General features: G+C 50.0%; 1 protein-coding gene across 4 annotated transcripts in view; it reads right to left on the bottom strand.

The window, feature by feature from the left end:
• Window positions 1-635: 635 nt before the first annotated feature.
• Window positions 636-25,303, bottom strand: part of tln2b (talin 2b) — an 83,264-nt gene continuing 58,596 nt past the window's right edge. For 2 of the 4 annotated variants that reach the window (XM_056597980.1, XM_056597981.1), the window contains exons 43-57: window positions 25,100-25,219; window positions 23,083-23,229; window positions 20,252-20,418; window positions 18,919-19,102; window positions 17,149-17,274; window positions 15,691-15,807; window positions 13,818-14,003; window positions 10,978-11,085; window positions 10,464-10,569; window positions 8,484-8,608; window positions 5,473-5,598; window positions 4,825-4,887; window positions 4,558-4,740; window positions 3,605-3,730; window positions 636-1,757 (exon numbers count right to left, since the gene is read on the bottom strand). In XM_056597980.1, coding sequence (XP_056453955.1) covers window positions 1,629-1,757; window positions 3,605-3,730; window positions 4,558-4,740; window positions 4,825-4,887; window positions 5,473-5,598; window positions 8,484-8,608; window positions 10,464-10,569; window positions 10,978-11,085; window positions 13,818-14,003; window positions 15,691-15,807; window positions 17,149-17,274; window positions 18,919-19,102; window positions 20,252-20,418; window positions 23,083-23,229; window positions 25,100-25,219 — 2,013 coding nt within the window. In that variant the 3' untranslated portion in view covers window positions 636-1,628. The remainder of the gene's footprint in view (window positions 1,758-3,604; window positions 3,731-4,557; window positions 4,741-4,824; window positions 4,888-5,472; window positions 5,599-8,483; window positions 8,609-10,463; window positions 10,570-10,977; window positions 11,086-13,817; window positions 14,004-15,690; window positions 15,808-17,148; window positions 17,275-18,918; window positions 19,103-20,251; window positions 20,419-23,082; window positions 23,230-25,099; window positions 25,220-25,303) is intronic. The other 2 variants (XM_056597983.1, XM_056597982.1) reach the window with 2 other exon arrangements.

Below are 25,303 nucleotides of genomic sequence, written 5' to 3' on the forward strand. Positions count from 1 at the left end.
TGGTAACATCAGAGCCCGACTTGGGTGAGGGGGGATACATTGGCGTTGATGGTTCTGATCCGGGGGTAGAAGACCAGCCCCCTATCCCACCGCATGCCCCATGCTGCAGACTCATGTAAGGCACTAGTACAAAATGTGGAGCAGACGCAGAAGAGGACAGAGAGAGATACAGAATAGATTATACTTAGGATATAGAACACAGAAACACAGTCGGCCCAGGGCCCCTCCTCCTCGTGTGTGGGGGACGCGGCCTGCAAGGACGCTCCCAGCAGCCTATCAGACGCCTTCCTCAGTGCATAAGTGTCATGGTGGCCGTCTCCGTGCGCTGCTGCCCTCGTCTAAAAGGACACAGCGCGATCGCTATTCAGGGGGGCCCGTCGGCGGGTTCGGTATTGCTGTAGACGGTCTGGACGCGGGCGAGCGTCTGGACCAGGACAGAGCCAGGGAGGGAATGTGTGTAGGGTATTTAGTGCCTCAAATCATACCTGGCTCCTGTTGACAGGGCTGGAAGTAAAACATTAGGACAAGCTAGGACAAACACGGTGCGGTATGTAAACAGATTCTCTCGAACACGCATGAGGGGCCGACGGCCAAGGGGCCGGGGGGGGGGGTGGGGGGGCAGAGGGCCGGGGGCAGTGGGGGGTGGGGTTCAAGTTCATAAGCAGCATGACAAACACTTTTTCTTTTTTTTGTTATCGAAAGCAACATAGTGTGACCTGTTCACTTTTTAAGCACCAGCATTTTCTTCAGACAGATGTGAGAAATAAAAAATATATTATTATTATTATTGAGAGTTGAGTCTCGCTCGACAAACAGCGACCCTAGAGATGACCATCCCGCTGTTCGTGTATTTTTTTGTTGTCCACCACGTCGGACCAGAGCCACACCGCCAGCGAGTTGAGCGGAAGCGTTCAGAACCATTCTCACCAACTCCTCCTTCACATTAAGAGCGCGGAGACCCGAGTTCATCTTCGTGTTAGTAAAGTACAAGTGCCGTTCCTGTCCTGCTACTCTATTGGTCGGTAGCTGAAATGATATGTATATAGGAGGACCGTCGCTGGTCGCTGCGGGCGGATGGTAACACGGGGCGATGGGGTCCCGCCGTGGGATGGGCCGTGGAGATGGCTGCCTGTGGAGGGCGGGGCTGAACCCATGGCCCCCCGAATCACCGTCCCATGTGGAGACGCAGAGCAGCCCCCTCTCCTCCCCGGTCCAGTTCCCCCAGCATCCCCCAGCGAGGTCCAGGATTGCTTTAGACTCTCTCCGCTCAGGAACAAGTGGCGAGTGGTAAGAGTACGATATATATTTTTTAGATACATCGTCTTAACTTTTCTTATAGTAAGTACACAAACAACCAGGATTTTTTTTTGTTGTTTTGTTTGAAAGCCAACTCCCATTCAGTCACGGGTACACACACACACATACACACACACAGACACACACGCACACACACATACATAATATAGAGCACAGGCACTTTTACTTTTCAAACAGGCCTGTTTCAAGTCCTATATATTCCTTAATTATAATTATTTGGGAGTGGAGACCGACTTGGCGCTGGCCAGCGGTACTCTGTGCTCCCGACGGGTTCCATCCAACAGGCTGTGGGCGGGGCCCTGGGCAGCCAATCAGCTGTGGTCCTCCCTCAGCTCGCTGGGCAGGAACTTGTACTGCTGCTGTCTGATCTGGGCCAGCTTCTTGCGCGCCTCGTCCAGCTCCCGCTCCTTCCTCAGCATCTCCTCCTGGGCGGCGATGATCTGCAGGGCCACAGAGGGAGGGTTCACACGTACACGTGGTACGAGGACCATTGGAAGGTCAACCATCACAGAGGATCAAGACAACGCTCTTTAAGATGTAGTGGTGTTAGAACACCTCCACACTTTATCCCTAGATAATGTGGATAGAACTACTTGGTTAAATTTATATTTGTTTTGTTTTATTGTATCCTATTATTATTTTTTTTCATTTTGTGTTATTTATATTTTGGTTGGAGGACATGCATAAAGGAGATAATTCTCCTTGCTATTTACTTTCCAGTGGGGCTTGCTGAATTCAAACCCACAATGCGGTTGTGAAGCTGGGAACTTTGTTTTTTTCGAAATCAATAAAATCAAATATTTGTGGTTGTTTTCTATGCGATTGTCACTCCTCAATGAAGCATGTTACTTAAGACACCTATTTATCATGGTCAGTAATGTATAACAATATGACACTGTGACGTTACATTGACTTGTTATCTATTTTCCTTGATACTGCAGTCGCGTAACATTTGACTGACATTCAAACTTCTGGGATTGATAAAGCACCATCGATTAAAATTATGGTGAATAAAGAGGGTTTGCATAATGTCATGGAAACCTCTAGTAAGCAGCTCTCTGACATTTGACTGGTGATAACATAATTAAACATAGAGGGAGAGAGCAGAATAAAGGACCCACTTACAACACTGGGATGTTGAACATTCACCCCAGGAGTTCTACAGAGAGCAGGAATATAAATAGAGAATCTCTGGAGTCTAAAGGAATGAGCCGTCTGTGTGTGTGCGTGTGTGTGTGTGCCTCTGTCTGTCTGTCTGTGTGTATACGTGTAAGTGCGTGTGCATATGTGCGTGTGTGTATGTGTGCCTGTGTGTGCATGTATGTGCGTGTGCATATGTGTGTGCATATGTGGATGTGTGCGTGTGTGCGTATGTATGTGTACGTGTGTACATGTATGTATGTGTGCGTGTGTATGTGCGTGCGTGCGTGCGTGCGTGTGTGTGTGTGTGTGTGCGCGCGTGTGTGTGTGCGCTAATGTGTGTGTGTGCTTGTGTGTGTGTGTTGGGTTGGTATTTTAACTGGGTTGCTATTTATATTAATGTCTAGATTCTGGCATATTGTATCTTGGTGCATTGTTATGACTGGCCTACTTTACAGTCTGCAGGACTGGGAAGGCTTAAGAGCACTGCTGCTGAAAGGGGTTCCCAGATGAGATTATATTTCCCTGTGCATACATATCCTCATATCCACAGCCGTGCATGCACATGGCGCATGCATGCAGCTGGGGGCAGAAATAAAAGATCTAGAGGATCTCATGTTTATTCAGCTGCGAAGGAACACCCTCAGCCTGCAAAATGACTGTTTGACTTTGGTAGGGGGGGGGGACTGTAGACCACAGGTCTAAAGTCCCCCCCCCTACCAAAGTCAAACAGCCATTTTATTATTATTTATAATTCTGTGTGGGATCCAGCAGTCTCCAGCGTCAGGGTTGAGAACAGTAATGAGAACGTACCAAAACGATAATCCACCCCCCCCCCCCCCCCCCCCCCAGAGTCATTCAGTCCAAGCTGTAGTCAGAGGCGCTGCATCCCATTAGGCATACCAGGCAATTGCCTGGGGCTCCGGGCCACTACTAGGGGGCTCCCTAGAGCCAAAAATAAATAAATAATAATAATAATAATCGCTCCATACCCCCCTCCTCCCCCCCCCCCCACCCGTCAACAATCGCTCCATACCTCCCCCCCCCCCCCCCCCGTCAACAATCGCTCCATACCCCCCCCCCCCGTCAACAATCCTTTGCCTAGGGCCCCCACACTCCCTAGAATCGCCCCTGGCTGTAGTCTCACCTGGGCGATGCCACCGACAAACCGGGTCTTCACCACCACGTTGGCGTCGTCCGCCTTGTCGAAGGCCGCCTTCTGGGCCGCCTTCACCAGGTTGTCAGACGCTCGCTTCACAGCGTTGCCTGCACCCTGCGGCACCACAAGAGAGAGAGAGAACAGTCAGCCATGTCTGTCTCTCTCTCTGTGTCTCACACACAGAGAGAGAGAGAGATGGCTCAAGTCGGAATACTCATCTATCTCTGATAAAGCACCACAACAGAAAGATAAGGAACACTAAGCTATTGTCTTTAAAGCACCATGACAGAGAGTTAGAGGACTCATCTATCTCTGTTAGATAGAAGACCCTGGCCAATCTGTGCGAGTAAATTAGGGAAGGATACTTAAAAATAAGTTAATTTTATTTCTGCTGGTCAAGACAGAAGAAGTCCTTTGCATTTGTACTAAATTAGGCTTAATTTCGCTCATTAGTTCAGACCAGTTGGATCTCCATGGAGATGGGGAATCAGATCAAAGCAACCCCGGCCGTGCTATTCTGACTAATCAACGAGGTACACGTTTGTTTCCTCCACCATTCCCTCATTTTCTTCTTACGCCCTCGCCACATTTTATTGCACTGAATTATCCCTACCCTGATACAGTCTACACTATCCTCAGACTCAAATTCACAGTCACTCACGCTTTAAAAAAAACACACATTTTTACCTTATTTGAAATGCTGTGTCGTTTAATTTTATACTAAAACTAACCCTGATACCAACACCAGTACAAACACTGAACACGGCCATTCATCAAACTAGCACTAGGGGGAGCAGCTTCCACGCAGAACAACGAACACCCTGTGGCAATGCGCTCGACCTCATGTCTCTTAGCCACCTCTCTCCTCCTTATGGGCTACGCTACCCCTCCTACCCAGGTGGAGGGGTTGGTGGATGAGTGGGTGTATCCCCGGGGCGTACCTGCAGTCTCCTCATGGCCTCTGAGTCCTGGTCGGCCCGCACCTTGCAGGCCACCAGCAGCTGGGCGGTGGACGCCGCCACCTGCTTGGCCGAGGAGATGAGCTTCTCCTCGCTGGCGTGGCCCTGCACCGACGCGTTGGCCGCCTCGCACAGGTTGCTGGTGGCCGCCGCCACCATGCGGGCCTGCGGGCCGAGGGGGGCGGGGTTAGAGCGTGAGCGGGGCGTGGCTACACGGAACGGGGCTCAAGACTTAACGGGAGTACTCACGGCAGAGATGAGGCCCTGCGACCACTGGCCGTCGTCCACTGCGTTGGCCAGGTTGGAGCCGACCTGGACGGAGGAGCGCAGACGTCAGTGGGCGGTGGTGTAGGGGAGAGGGGTGAGGGAGGTGACGACACAGGGCGGGGGAGAGAGCTCAAGGGAGCGAGACTTTGAATCTAAGCAACCCCGGAAAACGTCCCCTTCCCTCGCTGCTTTTCTGCGGCATTGAGAAGTGTTGCATTACACCGCTGATTTAACAGTAAGATGAATTCCCAGAAACAAGATATGCCCAGAAATGTCCAAAAAACAAAATTGGCTCGTACTAACAGCTTCACTCACTAACAGCTGACCGACGGCTATGCCATTTCTAAAAAATGACACTAAATTAACAGCTTTTAAATCGTTTTAATAACAATAACTACACCTTTAACAACAATAAATAACATAAGCTAGTCTTAGTTTTTCCAAGGGATCCATTGGTGGAATATGAGGGATAATACTCCGCAGGGCAGCGACACAGCAAGGTACAACACAGACGTTGCGTGCGCAGTGCAGTGGTTCTGGCTGTGACATCATCAGCGTCCCTGCTCCTCACGATACCGTGAGCGCGCAGGAGTGTGTGAACGCGTGTGTGTGAGGAAACCCCGGGCTGACCTTTCCCTGCGCCACCAGTTCCCTCTGAGCTGCCGACGCAGACTTGACCAGGGCGCTGGTCGCCGCGGCGATGGACTTGGCCGCCTCCACGATCTGCTCCTCGAAGTCCAGGCTCTCGTCCGCCTGCTGGGGACAGAAGATGAACCCACCCGGTGAGATTCAACACACACCCCTCGTTGAGGCTCAGACTCAACACACACACCCCCGGTGAGAATCGGAATCCTGGTGCCACGTGGGCCATCCAACATAGTTGAGAAATAGAGCTGTCTGCATATGTATATATCATTATATATGTACATATATAAAAAATGCATACATATAATATAAAAATTGCCTTAAAACAATTATTTGCCCTTGACACAATGTCATCCCCTGCCTTACGAAAAACGTACCGCACCAAACTGAAAACCGCGAACACAAAACCGAAGCGTGGATTTTGTGAAACGTTCCAGCCCTAATATATATATATATATATTGTATATATATGTATATATTTATATATATGGTGCCTCAGACAGTAACAGGTTCATAGCACAGATCACGAGTGAAACACACAAGGCCACAGCGTCTTGGAGACAGGGCGGGACACTGTAGGAATATGTTTGATATATAGTTGGACTGAATAACAACCTAATATATCAAACATATCAGACAGAGCCCTGCAGCGAAGGCTTCCAGGCCTCCACGGCTCAGAGAGAGGGGGACGGGGGGGCACAGGGGGAGGCATGCTGGGTCAGAGGAGGAGGTGATCGCCCCCTGCTGGACAGGAGGGGAGTGGGCCGAACAGGAAGCGGGGGAGAGGCCACAGTGGGAGGTGGAGGAGGAACACATGAGGGGGAGGGAGGGGAGCAGGGGGAGAAGATGGGGATTAGTCTTGAGGTCTCACAGATAGAAGTGTTAGGCATAGAGTCAGACTGATGATTAGTTACATCTTCCAGAATCATGCATGAACTGCATCAGGTATCTATGATCAATCACCGATGAGGTGATCAAGAAGGTCTTTTAGCCTCCCTGACGAACCTGATGTTTAGTATTGGCCTTGGAGGCGAAACATGCACCTGTTTAATTTGTGTAATTCTGTCTGTTTTTCAGTCAGCTTCATGTTGTCTCCTCTATCCCCTCTGTATCCTAGACTAGGCGGTCATCACAATACGAGTGGTGGCTACCACTCTTACCCTAGCTGATTAATAATAAAGTTCAGCTATTTAAACGTCAGCATGTTGAAGATATACATCCAATATGGAGAATCCTCATCTTGACAGGTAATCATGGTACATTTCTGTGCTGTAACTCACTTTTGAGAAACCTTTGAACAAAAAATCACCCCTCAACAAAACAACTACGCATGTGTAAAACAAAAATCATCACAGCAAGAAAAACTTCCCCGCGGTCGACAGGCCTGTTAACCTACAACGGCCTTTCAACCATCAGCTATTTCACAAATAGCCACACTTTTGATCAGGCGACAGGGGGCATATTTGGGGGGCCCCGGAGAGCCGCCCCCGGCGCCGTGTAGCGCAGTGCCGCCCCTGGACGGCAGCTAAAATAAGAGGGAAAACGCTGGTCAGCTCTGGGCCTCAGCAGGAACACCCGCGGCCGTTCCCGCTATGCTGCTGACTCACATCCATAGGAGGTCTTGAATAGCCCCTATCTCAGCGGTGAATCACCCCTGATACAGTGTACACCGTCTTCAGAGTCACATACACATACACATGCGCTTTTTGGAGAAACACACATTTCTAACTTATTTGAAAAGCTGTGTCGTTTGATTTCGTACTAATAATAACCCCAATACTAGTTTCATGCTGCTACTAACCCTAACATAAATGTCATGCTAATACTAACCCTAACACTAAGTTCATGCTCATACTAACCCTAACACTAGCCTGGTCCTACCAGACTCTCGTACTTCATCTCATTTGCACAGAGAGTCTGGACCCACTCAATTTACACACGTTAACTCACTTGAAGTCTGTTGAAGTTTAAAACTATTGGATCTGCCCAGTGCCACTCTGGATCTGCCATAACCAAACGCTAACGTTTGGGCCTGTAAACAAACCAAACACCGTGCTTGAAGAGGAGAGCTGAATTTAACGTCATTGTTCTCAGCCACTCCCTCTTTTCGCTGATTGGATGCACAAGATTTGGACGGAGAAAACCCTCTAACATACCGCAGACCCAGATGTAATACTGAAGGGAAATACAAATTGAGCGGAAGTACTTAGGCGGGCGGAGCCAGGCTACCCCAACACTAACACAAATACAAACACTACATACTCATAAGCTTCCATTCAACATATGAACATAGCAGTGGAGGGAGTAGCTTCCATGCTACGTGCTAAACTTATGTCTCTGAGGCGTCTGAATCCAGCACAAACACAGCCAGATTGAATGGGGGGAGTGAGGAGAGGGGAACAGAGGGACTCTAGTGGCAGACAGGGAGTCTTTCTATTTGGTCGTCGGAGATAGGCGAACAGGTAAACGTCCTACGCGCTAAAACAAAGACACACACAACGCATGCGGCCGTGTTTCAATTTCATTTCCACACCGCTGTTGTTTGTTATGGTTTAATGCGAGGGTTCGTTGAGTTCAGGATTGCACTGCGTTCTATTTTACAAGCGCGGCGCTCTGTTCAATGACAGTGCTGACCTCCCCTCGCGAAAGAGGGCAACACCATCTCCAGTGCTCATTGTGTCCTCGTTCCAACGTAAACCTCGGGACCTCGCCGTGTAATTGTGTTCACGGACCGACGCCACCGGAATATTGTGGACAGAGCCACGTGGCTCAGGTGGCGATACCGACGTAAACGGCGAGGCAACACAACCACTAAGAGTAATTTAATATTGCAGATGTCCCTCCTCATGCCTCACATTCTTTCCCGTAGCTTCAGCCCCTGCCGGCTCCACCGGCTAACCAACACCCAACGTCCGGAGGCCTGTGTGTGGTTCAGGCCTGTGTGTGGCGTGCGTCGGGGTATGGCCGGCTAGGGTTAGGGTTAGGGTTGACGGTACCTTGGGCTTGGCCCGTGGCTTGAGCTGCTCCAGCTTCTTGGCGGCCGCCTCGATGGACGCCGCGGCGCCAAGCAGCTCCGTCTCTGCGATGACGGTTGGGTCCTCGGGGTCCACCCACTCGGAGCCTGTAGGGGAGGGCTGGTGAGTCTGTGGTGCGCGGGGCCCACTCGGTTCAGATCACTTGATGCTCTCACATGTCTTCAACGCACTGTAACCTTGTTACAGTAACCTTGTTAACCTTCAACCTGGTTTGCATGGCACAAGGTTACATGTCTCTCACATGTCTTCAATGCACTGTAACATGTGCCATGCGAACCCAGTTCGCATGGCACATGTTACAGTGCATTGAAGACATGTGTAACACAAGTTCCAGTGCATTGAAGACACTTGGAGACACAATTTACAGTGCATTGAAGGGCATTGAAGACATGTGAGACACAAGTTCCAGTGCATTGAAGACACGTGTAACACAAGTTCCAGTGCATTGAAGACACATGTGAGACACAATTTACAGTGCATTGAAGACAAGTTCCAGTGCATTGAAGACACGTGTGAGACACAATGTACAGTGCATTGAAGTGCATTGAAGACATGTGAGACACAAGTTCCAGTGCTTTGAGGACATGTGAGACAGACGACTTGCGATTACAAGAGATTCAACGAGAGCGGGTATAAAGCAGTCAGAAAGGTCCAAGTCAGGTCCAACATGCAGCACAGGGGTCCAGCGAGGTAGATCAAATCAGTTCACTGAGCAGTCTGATGGTGGAGGTGGGGGACATAACAATGATGTGCCACTTCACAACAACACCTCACAGCAAAAACAGCAACCACAACAACACAAAACCAGTCCTATCTACCTTGACCCTGATCTGGATCCAGGCCGATGAGGAAGATGATGGGCGGAGGGACGGGAGGGAGAAAACAAGACTGAACCATGCCCGAAAACATATCTGTTTCGTCACTGAAAACGTCTCTGTTGAGGCGATGGAGCTCATGGAGTAAAAAAAAACGCTCCGGTGGTCGGAGTTTCTACACCCGATTCATTCAAACGGAGCGTCTTCGGTCTCAGGCCTCGAAGTTAACCAAGGCTTGCTAAAAACAATTTGGTGTACATCGCACGTTTGATGGCTCTCCGTCATTTTATCGATTTCTAAAGTGGCCGTAAAATAAATTGAGCTGTTTTTGGAACAGCTTGGGGTCGCAGATGGAAAGATGTTTTCATGGATTCGGTGGAGCCCGGGGGAAATCTGCTCTCCCTGCACCAGAACCCCCCCTCCATACCCCCCCCCCCCCCCCTCCCCTAGAGACTCTGAGAAAGATGATCTGGCACGGAGGGGAAAAAAACACACCATATCCTACTTACCTCCATCTGAGGCCATAGCGAGGGAGAGAGGGAGAGAGAGCGGGAGACAGAAAGAGAGAGAGAGAGAGAGAGAGAGCACAAGGGACATTAAAGGGGTGAGGTGGATAGCCCCGGTGGGTCCCTGGCTATACAGTGAAATCTAATCTTCCTCCCAAACACAATCCATTACGGCTGTCAGGGATATCGCTTCCAGAGGCAACAGCGCCCGCGTCGGCCAGTCATACCCGGCCGGCAGCGCTCAATTTGGAGCCATTTCCACTGCAACTGCCCTACAGCACATTCTGGTGAGGTGATTTCCATAAAGCCTCCTTGATTAGGGAGTGCGTGCACCAGGCCGACACACGACACGAACAGCACGAATGTTCTGCGTTCCCCAATCAAAAGGGCTGAGATGAGCTTTTAGCAGTTGAGATGTGTTTCTGTTAAGTACCAGGTACAAAGTACCAAGTACTAGAGAATAAAGGGGACAGTGTGGTAGCAGTGTGCTCAAGAGTGTATGTGTGTGTCTACATGCATGTGTTTCTGAGAGTGTTTCTACATGTGTTTGTGTGTCTAGTGTGTATGTGTGTGTGTGCCTGTTTGTGTGTGTGTGTGTGTGTGTGTGTGTGTGGCCCTACCCTTCATTGCCTCCGCTGTCTGGATGAGCTCCGTCACACACGCTGCCACCCGCTTGGAGTGCACCACCAGCTGCTGCTTCTGCTCTCCAGTCGGCCGCTGGAGAACCTGAACACACACGCAGACAAACACACTCTTTTATAGAACACATTGTCGCTGGAAAAGAATCCCTCATTACATGACACATACACACACCCACACTTGTGTGCGATTCACAGCACTATAATGAGGGTAAGATGATAAGAATCAAATACAGATCCAACTGATATTTAAAAGAATGTCCACACAAATGTTTGAATACACACACTTTTCTGGTAACGCACGTGCACACACACACACACTTTTCTGGTAACGCACGTGCACACACACACACACACACACACACACACACACCCACACACACACACACACACACACACACACACACACACACACACACACACACACACACACACACACACACACACACACACTCCTATTGTCTATGCATGGCGAGGTGTGCTGCCGTGTCCTCACCTGCAGCACCTGCTCCAGCAGGTCTATGTACCCCAGGGTGCACTCTGAGCCGTACTGCAGGGCCTGGTGCCTCACCTCCTCGCTCACCTCGCTGTGGCACGCCGCCTGCTGCAGGGACCACAAGACGCGGGCTGCTCAGTATGTGTAGCGCGACCCCGCAGAGGAACACAAGCGCTGGCTTCAGACCGAGCAGAGCACACCACGCAGCAGGGCTTTGGATAAGAAACTATTTATCGATTGCTTAATAACATTCATAATAGTCTTATGAGTTTCTTATAGTTGTTAATAAAAGCATCACCAATCCATTTATTGAGTCTTACAAATGTACCTATTATGTCATTGTTAAACCTTTACTGAGCATTTGTTATGCTTATTAAGGTGAATAAATCCTTTATTAAACTGCTAATTATGCATTTTGCAGGTACGGGATCTAAAGCGGGAACCATAGTCTAATTAGCACAAATGATTGTTAATAAGCATATAATAAGGTTCTTATTAGATATTAACAAAGGCTTATTACAAGGACCTTAATATAAAATGTTACAGAATATTTCTTTTAAAGATTTTCTTCTGCATTTTTATGCTTTATTCATGAAGAGTTAGACAGGAAGATATGGGAGCGGGAGAGGGGAGGACATGCACCAAAAACCCGGGTTGTTGGTGGTAAACAACTGAGCCTTAATAGTACGCGCTATACCAGGCGAACCATCGGGGTGGCCAAATATCGATATCTAATAAAATAGGTTTGGACCATGACTAAAGACAAAATAAATCTAGCTCTTTGTCTCTTCACGCTCATTTTGTATTCATAGTGAGCAGTGGCGGCTGGTGATAAAAATTGCATGGGCGCAGTAATGGACGGGGGTCCTGGGGGTTCTCCCCCTGAAATTGTAGAATTTGGTAGATTTGATTTCCTGTTTTCTGGATCGTTTTGGGGATGGCCACAGCCTAGAAATTCATTCAGATTCATAGGCTTCATCCTGACTTGCAGGGCCTGGACCAGCTTACACTGCATATACAGACCTACTTTATGGCCATCCCCCTAGCCATTGCTTTTGGACCCATGGTTGTTATTCTGATATTGAGGCAAATCATGATCACTGTCCTATAGCATCCATTTTTTGTGAGTCTCAAGGTATATTTCAAATGCAGTTAGAAATATTGGACAGTTGCTTCATTTTGTTGATATAGTACAGGCCAAAAGACTAAATTAATAATTATTTACTTGCTAATTTTAAGCATAAAACTGCTTGGTGAGTCCAATTCCTCCACTGAAATGGTTGGAAAGTACTTTTACATCTTTCTGCTAGTTAGCTATCTATCTCTTCTATGCATGTAGTTGTGTAGCACGAATGCTGCTGAGGGAGGTAGCAAAAATATGGAAAACAATGACATTGATCTTGGCACACAAAATTGCGACCTGAAGTCAAATTTTCATGCGCCAATGAAAAGCTGTCTCTGCTTGATAGACAGCAAAAAGTTTGTGAGCTCACATGGACTTCATCGTTACCGGCGCCCCTGACTTGAAAGAGGGCTTTATCTCAAATACCAATAACAAGCCTAGCCCAAAGAATTCTCGTTCAGAAGCATTTAAATGGTTGCAGGCAAGGCAAGTACTGTCCATCACACAATCAAAGAAACGCTATGTTTGTTTGTTGATTTATTTCGTATTTGTATTGGTTTATTCATCATAGTTGGCAGATATGTTCCAGTGAATATTTCACGGAGGGGCGGCGCCCTAGTGCCCTCTATTGACCCATCACCCCTGATAGTGAGACATATATTGTGATGTTGGTATTGTTACATGATTGTTTAACAATATTTAGATTATCGCAGAATCGCTGTATCGCAATATTATCGGTATCGCGGGCCGTGTATTGCGTATCTTGAGGTACCCTTCGATTCCCACCCCTACTTTGGATAGGAATATTATTTGGTTTGCTACTTTGGGTTTAAAGAGAGTGAAGCTGCTTGACACTGGCCGTGGACTCAAGGTCGAAGTTTTGGAGGGTGAAGTACTGTGTTTAACTCTGGTTAAATAGAGTAACAGAGATTGATTCAATGTGGTCATTAAAAATCACACAGATTTTTCGAGGAAATCTTGATTACATTTGAGGGGTCACTTTATTATGATTCTCAATGGCTGCAATACACTATTAATAGAGCTCTGCATGAAGGCTTCCGTTGAAGGGGACTGTGTGTGTGTGAGCGTGTGTCTAATTAAAGGTTTAAGGAAGCCACAGAGTAAATCGTTACAGCCCTAGCAGACATATTATCTCACCACAAACAGGAAACAAATCAGACACCAGCTTCTTAGCAGTAGAACATCGTATTGCACTCTATCTTCACGTAAAAAACAGTGATTTAACAGATCCCACGTCATCTTGTTGCATTTGTGTGTCTGTTTACTCTCTTATTCAAGGGGACCCCCCCCCCCCCCACACCCCCTACGGCCTCAAATGACCTGGCTTTGAAAAACTGAAAGAGTCAGTGCCGCTAGTGGTAAACAGTGGGGGCACAGTGGTCTTTAAACACACACGACACCAAGACCCCTGCAGGCCGAGGTGTGGCCGCAGGCGTGATGTGTAGGTGTGTGTGTTTGTGTGTATGCGTGTGTGTATCTCAGTGCTGTGTGTGTGTGTGTGTGTGTGTGTGTGTGTGTATGGGTGTTTGTATCATTGGTATGTGTGTGTGTGTTAGTGTGAGTGTGCGTGCGTGCGTGAGTGCGTGACTGTATCAGTGTGTTTGTGTGCGCGTGCCTGCGTGCATGCATGTGTGTATCAGTGCTATGCGTGTGTGTGTGGGCAGCAGGGCATGCTGGGAAGGCGTAGGAGCGGCACCTTGCAGGTGGCCAGCATGTCGGAGACGACTTTGCGGCTGAGGTTGGCGGTGGCGATCACGTCCTCCTGCTGGGTGGAGTTCCCCGCCGCCACGGCCTTGGCCGTTGCCTTGGTGATGCCCTTGGTCATGCGGATGAACTCCTCAGGCGTGGTGGACTTGTCCGGGACCGCCTTGGACTGGAACACCTGGCAGAGGACACATGGGGGGGGGTCAGTACACTCACACAGCACTGATACACACACACACACACACACACACACACACACACACACACACACACACACACACACACACACACACACACACACACACACACACACACACACACACACACACACACAACCAAACACACACACAACCAAACACCCACACACACACGCAGAACTGACACACACACACAGACCTCCTGGTACACAGACAAACATGCACAAATCACTGATACACACTCACATACACTCACACTCACACACACACACACACACACACACACACACACACACACACACAGCACTTATACACACAAAGCACTGAACACACACAGCACTGAAACACACACACACACACACACACACACACACACATTGGCAGCACTGATACACACCCACACACACATACACACACACATAGCACTGATACACACACACACAGCACTGACACACACATGCACACAAATACACACAGCACTGACACACACACACACACACACACACACACGTATGTAACACTGATACACACACGCAGACACAGATACAGGACAATGATCCTGGGCTGACGGTACGGGGAGAAGGGGGGCGGTCCGAGCGTGACCTCAATACAAAGAGGACATTTTGTTGTGCTTTGCTTTAAGCTAAGCGTGGGCTGTGTTGTAGTTGGCCCGGTCCGATCGGACGCTGGCCGCCTGCTGATAAGAATTAGCAAACATTTGCAAAATAAAAAAAGAAAAGAAAAAACAACAACCGGTTGCGTGATCCACTCCGTCATACATGCTGGCCAATCACTGATAAGATGAAGAATAAAAGACCCCGGGCCACTGAGTACCAGGGGGACGGGAGCTGGGATGCTCCAGTTGTTGTTTAGCAATGAGGACATCCATACACCTGTGACCTGCTCTGGGCCCCGCTGCCAGACGGGGCCTTAAGGATGATTTATGCCCGGCAGCTGGTGCCGCTCGCGGGCTGCCACGCGGCTTACCTGCACCCCTCTAAAAGTGGAACGCCACGGCGGAGGGACACAGGGACTCTGAGGCTGCTAGGTGGCTCCCGGATCTCTTGGTCAACAGTTAAACCGGCGTAGAGCGGATTAGAGACACTTTTCCACATTATAGAGATTGCTTGTGTCACTGATTTATGGGGCGAGTGTCCCTTTTCACCGGTCGACGCACACAATCACAGACACACATGTATGCAAGAACCGGCAGAGACACCCACTGAGCGTGGCGACTATAATACAGCCTCCACAGCCCGCCGCCACCTGCTATAGATGTTTAGACCTCCTTCACCTCTTCCTTTCCCCCCCTCCTCTTTTCCAACCTCCTCCTCCTCCCCAGTGTCTTCCTCCTCCTACCCCACCTCCTCCCGTCCTCCTTCTCCCCCTCCTCCCCCATCTCCTTCGTCACCTCCTCCTCCTCCCCCACCTCCTTCACCCCCTCCTCATCCTCCACCGCCTTCTGTTACCCCTCCTCCCACGCCTCCTTCTCCCCTTCATCCTCCCTCTCCTCCTCCTCCCCCTTACTCCCCTACCTCTACCTCTTTATCTCCTTCCCCACCTCCTTCTCCCCCTCCTCCCCTCCTCTTCCCTCAGCTCCTCCTCCAACCCCACCTCCTCCCAATCTCCTCCTCCCCCACCTCCCCCTCCTCCCCCCCCCCTCCTCACCGTCAGCTCCTGCTTGATGCACTCGATGGTGGCCTCCAGAGCGCGCGTGCCGCGGGTCGCTTCGTCCTCCACCGCCTTCACCGTCTTCAGCAGCGACGTCACGTTGGTGACCATGACCTGCGGGGAGCAGAGGGCGCAGAACACGGTCAGACCAGCAGGGGGAGCCCTCTCTCCTCCACCCCTATTCTGTTCAACACTATCCAAACAAAACGTTGCCAAGTTGTTTCTCAACATGACCTTGTTGGTAGTAAATAGTGATCGGATGGCTCAACACGTTGCATAATATTTAAAAAAGGGAAAGGAGAAATTTTGCACACAGGAAAAAGGAGGGAGTGTTATTTCACTGGAAGGAGCTGGTCTAGTCCGGTGCATGGATACAGCACGGCTCTGTATCGCTGCGCTCTAATGAGCTGATCGGTTACAAGAGGTTACGCCAGGCTGCGGACCGGCAAAGGCTTCAGGAACCTGAGACGCCATGGCCCTCGGAGCGGTCAGGGGCCGCCATGTGTTGGAGGTAGAGAACCAATCTGTCAGTGTGTGCTTGGGGGGCCCCATGCGCGGCCCCCATTCCATTTCAATGAGGGAGGCCGCCGAGCGTTATGGATTCAAGCTGGGGCCGGACGGCCGGCGAGGGAAGAGCTCCAGAGTAAACAAAAGCAGAGGGTCCAGGTCTCCAAGCAGCGGCTGGAAAACAAGCCTTTGATTGGCTATGGTGTGATAACGGACAGGCCCGCTTTAAGACATGGAGCCAATCTCTTACTGTACACACTCACACACGCACGCAGACACACACACAAACACACACACACTCATGCACGCACACGTTCCAAGCAAAGTACATTTGCTGCGGTAAGGAAAGTGAGTCCTTCTGAGAGCATATATAATAACGTTGTTGTTGAATAGTTGTTTGAAGGGGCTGGTTTTAGCCTTCATACCGATGCATGATCTGCCGCTGGGAAGAAACGTGGCCTGTGAGAGTTATGTGCAAGGTTAATAGGAAGGTCTACAGACGTTCAACTGGTGACAGCGACACACAGACAACACACACACACACACACACACACACACACACACACACACACACACACACACACACACACACAATCAAGTAAAAATATCTCAGGGTCTATTGAACGGCAGAGCAAAGACCAAGAGGTTACGGTTACAACACAGCACTGCGGTGTTACGCAACGACACAAAATAAAACAGCCCCCCCCCCCCCCCCCCCTCCCAACAAGACCACTCATTGAACCGAGCTAGGATTCCAAGATGTCCGCCCACCCTCCTCTCACAGAACAAACCTTGACGGAAACCAACAAACAGAACTCCACGACCGCCGGTGGCGCCGTTGCTGCCACCGTTGACGCGTTCACAACATCCGCGACCCTACCTACATACACATGTGTGTGTGTGCGCGTGAGTCTACATACATGTGTGTGTGTGTGACACCATCCCCACCTTGGCGGCGCTCTTCAGCTGGTACATGGATGGGTCGTCGGCTGGCTTCCCCGCCGCACACTTGGTGGCGCTGATGAGCTCGGCGAGCGCCTTGGCCACGTCGCGTACGGCGTTGATCAGAACCACCTGCGGGGGGGGGGGGAGGAGAATCAATAGGACACACCGGCCGCGGCTGCATGGGTTTATCAGCCGCTCCCCTCGACCCGGCCTCCCTTCCTCCCTGGGGAGACAGCACTCTGACACGCGGTGCTTATCACCCCCCCCCCCCCCCCTACCCAGGCCCTGACATGGAGGGGAGACAAGGGGCTGACACACACAGAGAGGGGGAGGAGGAGGAAGATAGAGGCTGTAATTACAACGGGGGAGGTGTCTCCCCGGGCGTGCGGCGGGGAGAGATAGCTAACCATGATGGATGGCGCCGTCCCGTTTGAGTGTGTTGTTTCACTGTTTCATGACGCCGTCATACAATACGGGGTCAATCTGCACTCCTACACGGCTGATTGATCAAGCACATAGTTGTTTTTAGCATCAGTGCAGCCCACAGGACACGGCAGACAGACGGACATATGGGTGGACAGATGGATACATGGACAGATAGATGGATACAGGGAGACCGACCGACACAGACACAGCCACTGAGAGAGAGAGAGACAGAGAGAGAGAGAGAGAGAGAGAGAGAGAGAGAGAGAGAGAGAGAGAGAGAGACAGAGACAGAGACAGAGACAGAGACAGAGATAGGAGAGAGAGAGACAGAGAGAGAGACAGGGTGAAAGAGAAAGACTGGGAGTGGGAAAGTGAGTAAGTGAGTAAGTGAGTCAGTGAGATATATATATATATATATATATACAAGGTGTGATTTGCCGGGGGGTGTGTGGGATTTCCCCCTTTCTGGTCTATATATCCCTGCCTGTGCTGAATTATGTTTTTCCCAGGTGGAGACAGAATTCCCCCCCCTCAAAGTGATCAATGATACCTCACCAATTCACCAATAAAATACCTCAAACAGTGTTTAAAACGAAGTAAAGCGCTGAAACGTCAACAGTCTATGGCGCGATAGAGTGATCACATCCCAAACGGAACCTTCAGCGCTGTAGTTCGTGACACAATAGATGACATCATTTTGAGATCATTCTCTATTGAATATTGTATAAGTTCATAATGAAGTGTTTGGCATGCCTGGCCCGGTGGCACTATCCCTGGTATGGGAAGATGGATTAAATTCTTGCGTGTTTTGTGCCTTATGGAGCCTCTATGTGTCCGCATGAGTAATGCTCAAGATAGGCTTCTAGAGTGTAAGTATTGCACCAGGCTACTTGATGAGTTGAATACAAAAAAAAAGTATTGAAGTACTCCTGCAAATGCAGTGAGGAATTTAGACGTTTTGAAACATCCTCTATTTTTCGGCACAAATCGCATCAGAGAAAAAGAGAGAGAGAGAGAGAGAGAGAGAGAGAGAGAGAGAGAGAGAGAGAGAGAGAGAGACGAATAAACAGACAGACAAACAGATAGATTGATGATATATAGCTAAACAGATAGCAGAGATAGCTAGATAGACAGCCAGCCAAGGAGACAGACAAGTGAGACAGCGAGACAAAGAGACAGACAGCCACACAAAGAGACAGACCAAGAGACAGCCAGGCAGACCAAGAGACAGACAGCCAGATAAAGAGAGGGACAGCCAGCCAGAAGACAAGGAGTCAGACAGCCAGGCAGACAGCCAGACAAGAGACAGACAGCTAGACAAAGAGAGAGAGACCACCAGACGCCCACCTGTGTCTCTGGGTCGTCAGAGCCCATGCTGGTGGCTCCCAGTTTGACCACCTCGGTGAGCTGGGTGATGGTCTGGGCGGAGGACTGGGCGGCCTGGGCCAGCCGGTCCTGGCTGGAGGCCGCGCCCGCCACCAGCAGCTTGGTGTCTTCCACCAGGGCCTTGGCCGTCTTCAGGATGCTTTCCCTGCACACACACACACACACACACACACACACACACACACACACACACACACACACACACACACACACACACACACACACACACACACACACACACACACACACACACACACACACACACAGACCCACATGAATGGTATGTTTCCCTTTCATGAGCCGTTTCCCTTTCGTTTGCTCTCCCCATGAACCACGCCTCAAGCCTACCCCCGTGAGCTAGGACTTTTCATTTCAGGGTATCCTCAAATTGATCGGACGACCACCTTAAAAACACTTAGCGAATGCATCTTGACTTCACCTCCCATCACAGCAGTGTCACCCTGTGGGGAACAGAACCATGTGGGGTTTAAAACCCAATCTGGCCCCCAACACACATCCCCATCCCAGCAGCCATCGGAATGAATAAAAGTGCCTTCATCTCTGGAATAGGGCAGGCAATGACACTAATGGTTGCTCTGCATTTGCGTTTCCTTATCACAACGGCTTGCAAATACAGTGTTTAGTCTGAAATAACAGCACTTGCCCTGTTATTTAAAATACAGATAAAGAATGAAAGACTGTTGTTATGATGAGATAACTGCACGACAACAATTTGTTTTCTGGGGGTTTTAGGTTAAAGCTTAGCAAATTGGTTTCTGCTGAACTCGTGGTACTCCCTCGCAGAATGTTGGGTGAAAGAGCTCTTCGATGAGGTCAAGTTCCAATGTGTGTGTAATGAGGATAGTGTGTCGAGGTGGGGGTGTTGGAGTTCGAGACGTAAGATGATCCCAAAGGCTGCGGTCTACCTGTAGGCACCTAGAGCAAAATGCCCAGACTTTACCTGCTCCTTAACAAAACGGATCAGAGGCCACCGTTAAATCACTCCCGATAAATGCTTAACGTAGTGAAAATAGTGAAATATATGCATAGGATACATACACCTTACTTCTTAATCAAGATATATTTTTGATATAAATATGATATAAAACAAATATACTATTTACTGTATATATATGTATAGATATATATAATAAAAATAGATTGAATATATATACACCATGTTATTCCAGACAACATGTTATTCCCAACATTAAAGTGCAGCGTACGCCTTTCCCTCTGATGTGGAGGACTCCCCGTCCTCCTACAGGCGCTGTTTGTCCCTGTTTGTTCCTACCTGTGGTCGGCGAAGCACTCGTCGTCCTCGGGGTTCAGCGTGCCGGCCGAGGCGAACATGATGGTGGTGTCCAGGTCGGCGATGATGCCCGACACGGCGCTGGCGGCCGTGATGCAGGCCTGCGTGCCCCTGTTCCCCGCCTGCAGCGCGGACAGGACCAGGGACACCTGCGGGGCGCACAACACAGACACGTCAGGATGACCATGAACCTAGGTCATCGAGGTGCTCCCACCGTATACTGATGTTGTTGATGATCATTTTGTGAAAGTATCACTCCGCGCCTTGAAGGGGAAACCGTTTCAACCGTTCTCTCGGAGGGACGCTAAAGTGTGTTGCATAGCGACCGTCGTGCATTTTGAAGGCAGCCAGGAGGGACTACTTTTTGGTAGTCTTTAATAAAACGGCTACTTTGACTTTCTTGGTTTCTTTTTAAATGTAGTGTGTCTATGACTTTCGTTTCGCCATAACAGTAACCGTTGTATAAAAGCAATAGATCACTTCAGTCAGTGGCATGTGCTCATTATACCACTGTGAAGGGGGTCGCCGGCCCTCCGCTGCGCGTCGGGGCCGGACAACGCCCCTTAACAGTGATATAATGAGCACATACCACAGCCTGGCGTGATCTATTGCTTAAATATATATATATATACAGTGTTGGGGAGTAACGTAATACATGTATCGGCGTTACGTATTCAGAATACAAATTATAGCTAACTGTATTCCGTTAGAGTTACAATTTAAATAATTGATATTTAGAATACAGTTGCATTGTTGAAATCAATGGATTACATGACGATACTTCTGTTTCAGCGGTTTATTCGTGCTTTCACACCAACAGCATTTAGTGCGCACTAAACGAGTTTGGTCTCCTTGGTTTGGTACGTTTGCGTTGGTGTGAATGCAACCATCTCACTTCGGATCAGCCGACCGAGACCTCCCTGAACAGCTGGTCTCGGTTCGCTTCCAAACGAACCCTGGTACGGTTCGCTTGAGATGTGAAAGCGAACGCACCTCGGTCCGATCCAGTTCTACAAAGCATATGCCTCTTTGGACATAGCAGGCAACACCTATGCACTTAGCTCAGTGAATTCTTTTTTAGATGCAATAGCAAATATCTTTCGCATGAACATACCCTTATAGTCTTTGTTCAACTACAGCAAATTATATAAAATAGTTCACTTTCAGGGAGACTTGGGCCTAACACAGAAGAAGAACACACTAGAATAGGCCTGTTTAGTAAGCAGGATTTGATGCCGCATTCCTACACTTATAAAATTCAATTCAATGTGGAAGTAATCCAAGTATTCAGAATACAATACTCAGAATTAGTGATGAAACGGAATACGTTACATGTTACATTTTTGGGCATGTATTATATATTCTGTAACTGGATACATTTTGAAAGTAACCTTCCCAACACTGTATATATATATATATAGCAGTTGTTTAGGTGTTTGTATCTTCTGTGTTGTGTTTGGTGTTATTTCTGCTGCTATATCACCCGGGCTGCACTTGGGTGCAGAGATAAAAGGGATGTCTTATCTTCCGCCAGATACTGAGAAGCCCAGGATGCAGGAAACCAAAGCGTTTCTCCACCGCCACAGCGAGCTCCACCGCTATGTCGTGCCGACTCACTGCTTGTACACCTTGCCGAGCCGGTGCTTTTCTACCACATGTGTCGAGGTACCCTCACCGGTATGATAATTATTCAGACAGCAGCTGTGGCCGACTGTAATCAACATCAGTCATCACGAAGATCAGTCATCGCTTACATCCGTCGACGACATCAGTCGCTAGCATCACTCAGGTATCCTGCTCAGCTGAACAGAGCAGGAGGGGAGACTAGGGTTAACCACGCTTTAGTGTTCCTTCCCACACTCTGCCGAATGACATCCGTCTAGACCCGACGAGTCGCACCGCATCCTCCCACCCCGATCTGTCTGGGAAGGGGGGGCGGGGGGGGGGGGGGGGGGGGTGGTACAGCCCCTCCCTCATGGTAAAGAAGCCAGGGCTCTCCGTGACGCACATGGCAATGAGGCTCGCTAATCCATATACATGAGGACGCCTTTTATTCAGGTCAGACTTGAGCTGTGGGAGACGGAAATCGAATTACGTCGCCGGGGAGGGGAGCGGAATGGTAATGTGGGGGGACACGTTGGGGGGGGGGGGGGGGGGGAGGGGTGCTGCCGTCGCACGCTTCACGGGCCCGTAGGTAGGGGGGGGCCAGAAACATAAGCTCTTGCTCTTGCTCTTATGCAGGGGAATTAAAGCCGTGTTCCCGCTGAGTGACCGTGTCGGTTCACTTTAAGCACTAATTGGAAACGTGTAGCGGGTGTGCCGAGGCGGCGGCGGCGGCGGCGCTAACAAACAGAGCGCGGGAACATCTCTTTCAGTTAGCGCCGATGTCAACGCGAGAAAAACTACTACTTTGGAGAGGACCGGAAAAGCTGAACTGAGAGAAGATCATTCCGGTGATACTACGGAAGGAGAGCGGACGAGGAGAGCCGAGATCTCCTCCCAGCGCCGGGGCACCTTATCGTAAGAGGTCTGTTCCACTTACACCACGGTAACCAACAATCACCAGATATGAGCTGCTTTCATCGATGTCTGTTGACCGAATCCGCGGTGCTTTGAGCATGTTGTCCTTGGGTTGTCATGGAAACATCTTATTGATAATAGACTTGGACAGGGGTGCCAAAGGCAGAGGTGTCCGGTTATTAAAAAAGAATGCCCACTTGGAACCTTATCGACCAATTACTATCACCTCTCCCACAAGACTGTGGTATAATACCACATGTCCCCCCGTGTCCCCCCCCCCCCGGTGGGCTTACCTTCTCGGTGACGGCGCGGGCACAATCGATGAGCTCCTTCTTGGAGAAGCTGTCCGTGGGGCTGACCTGCAGGGCGCCTGCCTTCTGGACCAGGTGGATGCAGCCATGGCCCAGCTCCTGCACCCGGGTCTTTATCTGGAACCCCACCTGCAGGCACACGCGTCAGGCAGCGGCAGCTCAATCAGACCCGTCTTCCTACACCCAACCCTCCTCCACCTCCTCCCTCCCCGTCAACCCCGTCCCCCCCTCCTCCTCCAGCTCCTCCTTCCCCACTTCTACTTCCTCCTCCACCTTCTCCTCCAACCCCTCCACCTCCTCCTTCTTCGTACCAGGCCACCCCCACCACGGACCAAGGCTGGTGCGCTCTGATCAGCTGGGTGGGCTCTGGACGACTGAGCTTGTTTCGGAGGGGTGGAGGGGTTTCGGAGGGGTGGGTGGGGGTGGAGGCTAGAGGGTGGTCGTGGGTGGTGTAGTGGCGGCACTGCACCTTTCATTTCCTGATGGATCGACGGGTGGGTGGAACTTCATTACAACAGCCACTACAGCCTTTTTGAGGCTTCTGGGGGAGCGACGTCGCCATGGTTACCGGACGGTTTCTATCCTCTATTTGTTTCTCTGCAGCTCAGCGTATAACGAGAGGTATTGATAAGAGCGGTGTGTTTTGTTTCGAGGGCCTTTTTCTCTGTTTATGTTCCCGTTCCCTGCTCATCACGGAGCTGGGAGACAACGCGGCGTGGGCGGGGAGGGAGAGAATAGATTTCTGTTTGACTTCAGACGGGAAAAAAACTGAACAGCCTTCGGGGAAGGCGCCAGGTCAAATAACAAAACATCTGCCTCTGTATGTTAGTCTCTCTCTCTCTCTCTGCATGTTAGTGTCTCTCTCTCTCTCTCTCTCTGTATGTTAGTCTCTCTCGCTCTCTCTCTGCATGTTAGTCTCTCTCTCTCTGCAGGTAAGTCTCTCTCTCTCTCTCTCTCTGCATGTTAGTGTCTCTCTCTCTCTCTCTGCAGGTTAGTCTCTCTCTTTCTCTCTCTCTCTGCAGGTTAATCTCTCTCTCTCCCTCTCTCTCTCTGCAGGTTAATCTCTCTCTCTCTCTCTCTCCCCCTCTCTCTCTCTGCAGGTTAATCTCTCTCTCTCTCTCTCTCTCTCTCTCTCTCTCTCTCTCTCTCTCTCTCTCTCTCTCTCTCTCCCCCTCTCTCTCTCTGCAGGTTAATCTCTCTGTCTCTCTCTGTCTCTCTCTCTCTCTCTCTCTCTCTCTGCAGGTTAATCTCTCTCTCTCTCTCTCTTTCTCTCTCTCTCTGCATGTTGGCGTCTCTCTCTCTGACACTGTAGGTTAGTGTCCCTCTCTCCCTGTATCTGTCTTAGTGTTTTTCTGCCTCTGTATAGCTGTGTGTGGCTGTGTGAGCTGACTCTGTGTGTATCAGTGTCTGTGTTCATGGGTTATGTGGCTGCATGTATCTGTATGTAGCAGTGTCAGTGTGAATGTGTTTGTGTGTGTTTACGTCAATGTCTGTGAACTTCAATGTGTTTGAGCGTCTATGTGTGTGTCCTGTGGTTGTGTTTTTCATGGTGACTGTGGGTATGTGTGTGAGAGTCTATGTGTGTATGTGTGTCTATGTTTCTTTAGTGTCTGTGTGTGTTTATTTATGTGCGTGACAGTGTGTGTGCGTGTGCTTGTCCATAAGTGTTTGTGTTTATTTACATGAGCATGTGTGTGTGTGTGTGTGCCTACACACAGCAGATTGTGTTTACAGAAGACAAAGCAAACAATCCTGAGACCGCAGATTGATATCCCAGACATTTCACTGGCAAACTCAAACAACAGACACACACACACACACACACACACACACACACACACACACACACACACACACACACACACACACACACACACAGACAGACACACAGACACACAGACACACAGACAGACAGACCCACACCCACAAACACACAGAGCCCCGGCCCTCTCTGGATCCCTCCCCTCAGCCCTCTGGCCCTTCCCCAGACCTCTCCTACCTCCTCTGGCTCGGCGGTGGCAGCTGCCAGGCGGCCTTGCTGCGCCAGCTGTCCGTACTCCCCGGTCACCTGGGACGCCAGGCCACCCAGTTCCTCCGTGCACGCCACCGACTTGGTCATCTGGTGGTGGTGGTGGTGGGGGGGGGGGGCACAGAGAGACATAGGTCAAAGCACACGCACGCACGCACGCACGCACGCACACAC

This window comes from Gadus chalcogrammus, chromosome 9 (genome assembly GCF_026213295.1).
Source record: "Gadus chalcogrammus isolate NIFS_2021 chromosome 9, NIFS_Gcha_1.0, whole genome shotgun sequence".
NCBI classification, from domain to species: domain Eukaryota; kingdom Metazoa; phylum Chordata; class Actinopteri; order Gadiformes; family Gadidae; genus Gadus; species Gadus chalcogrammus.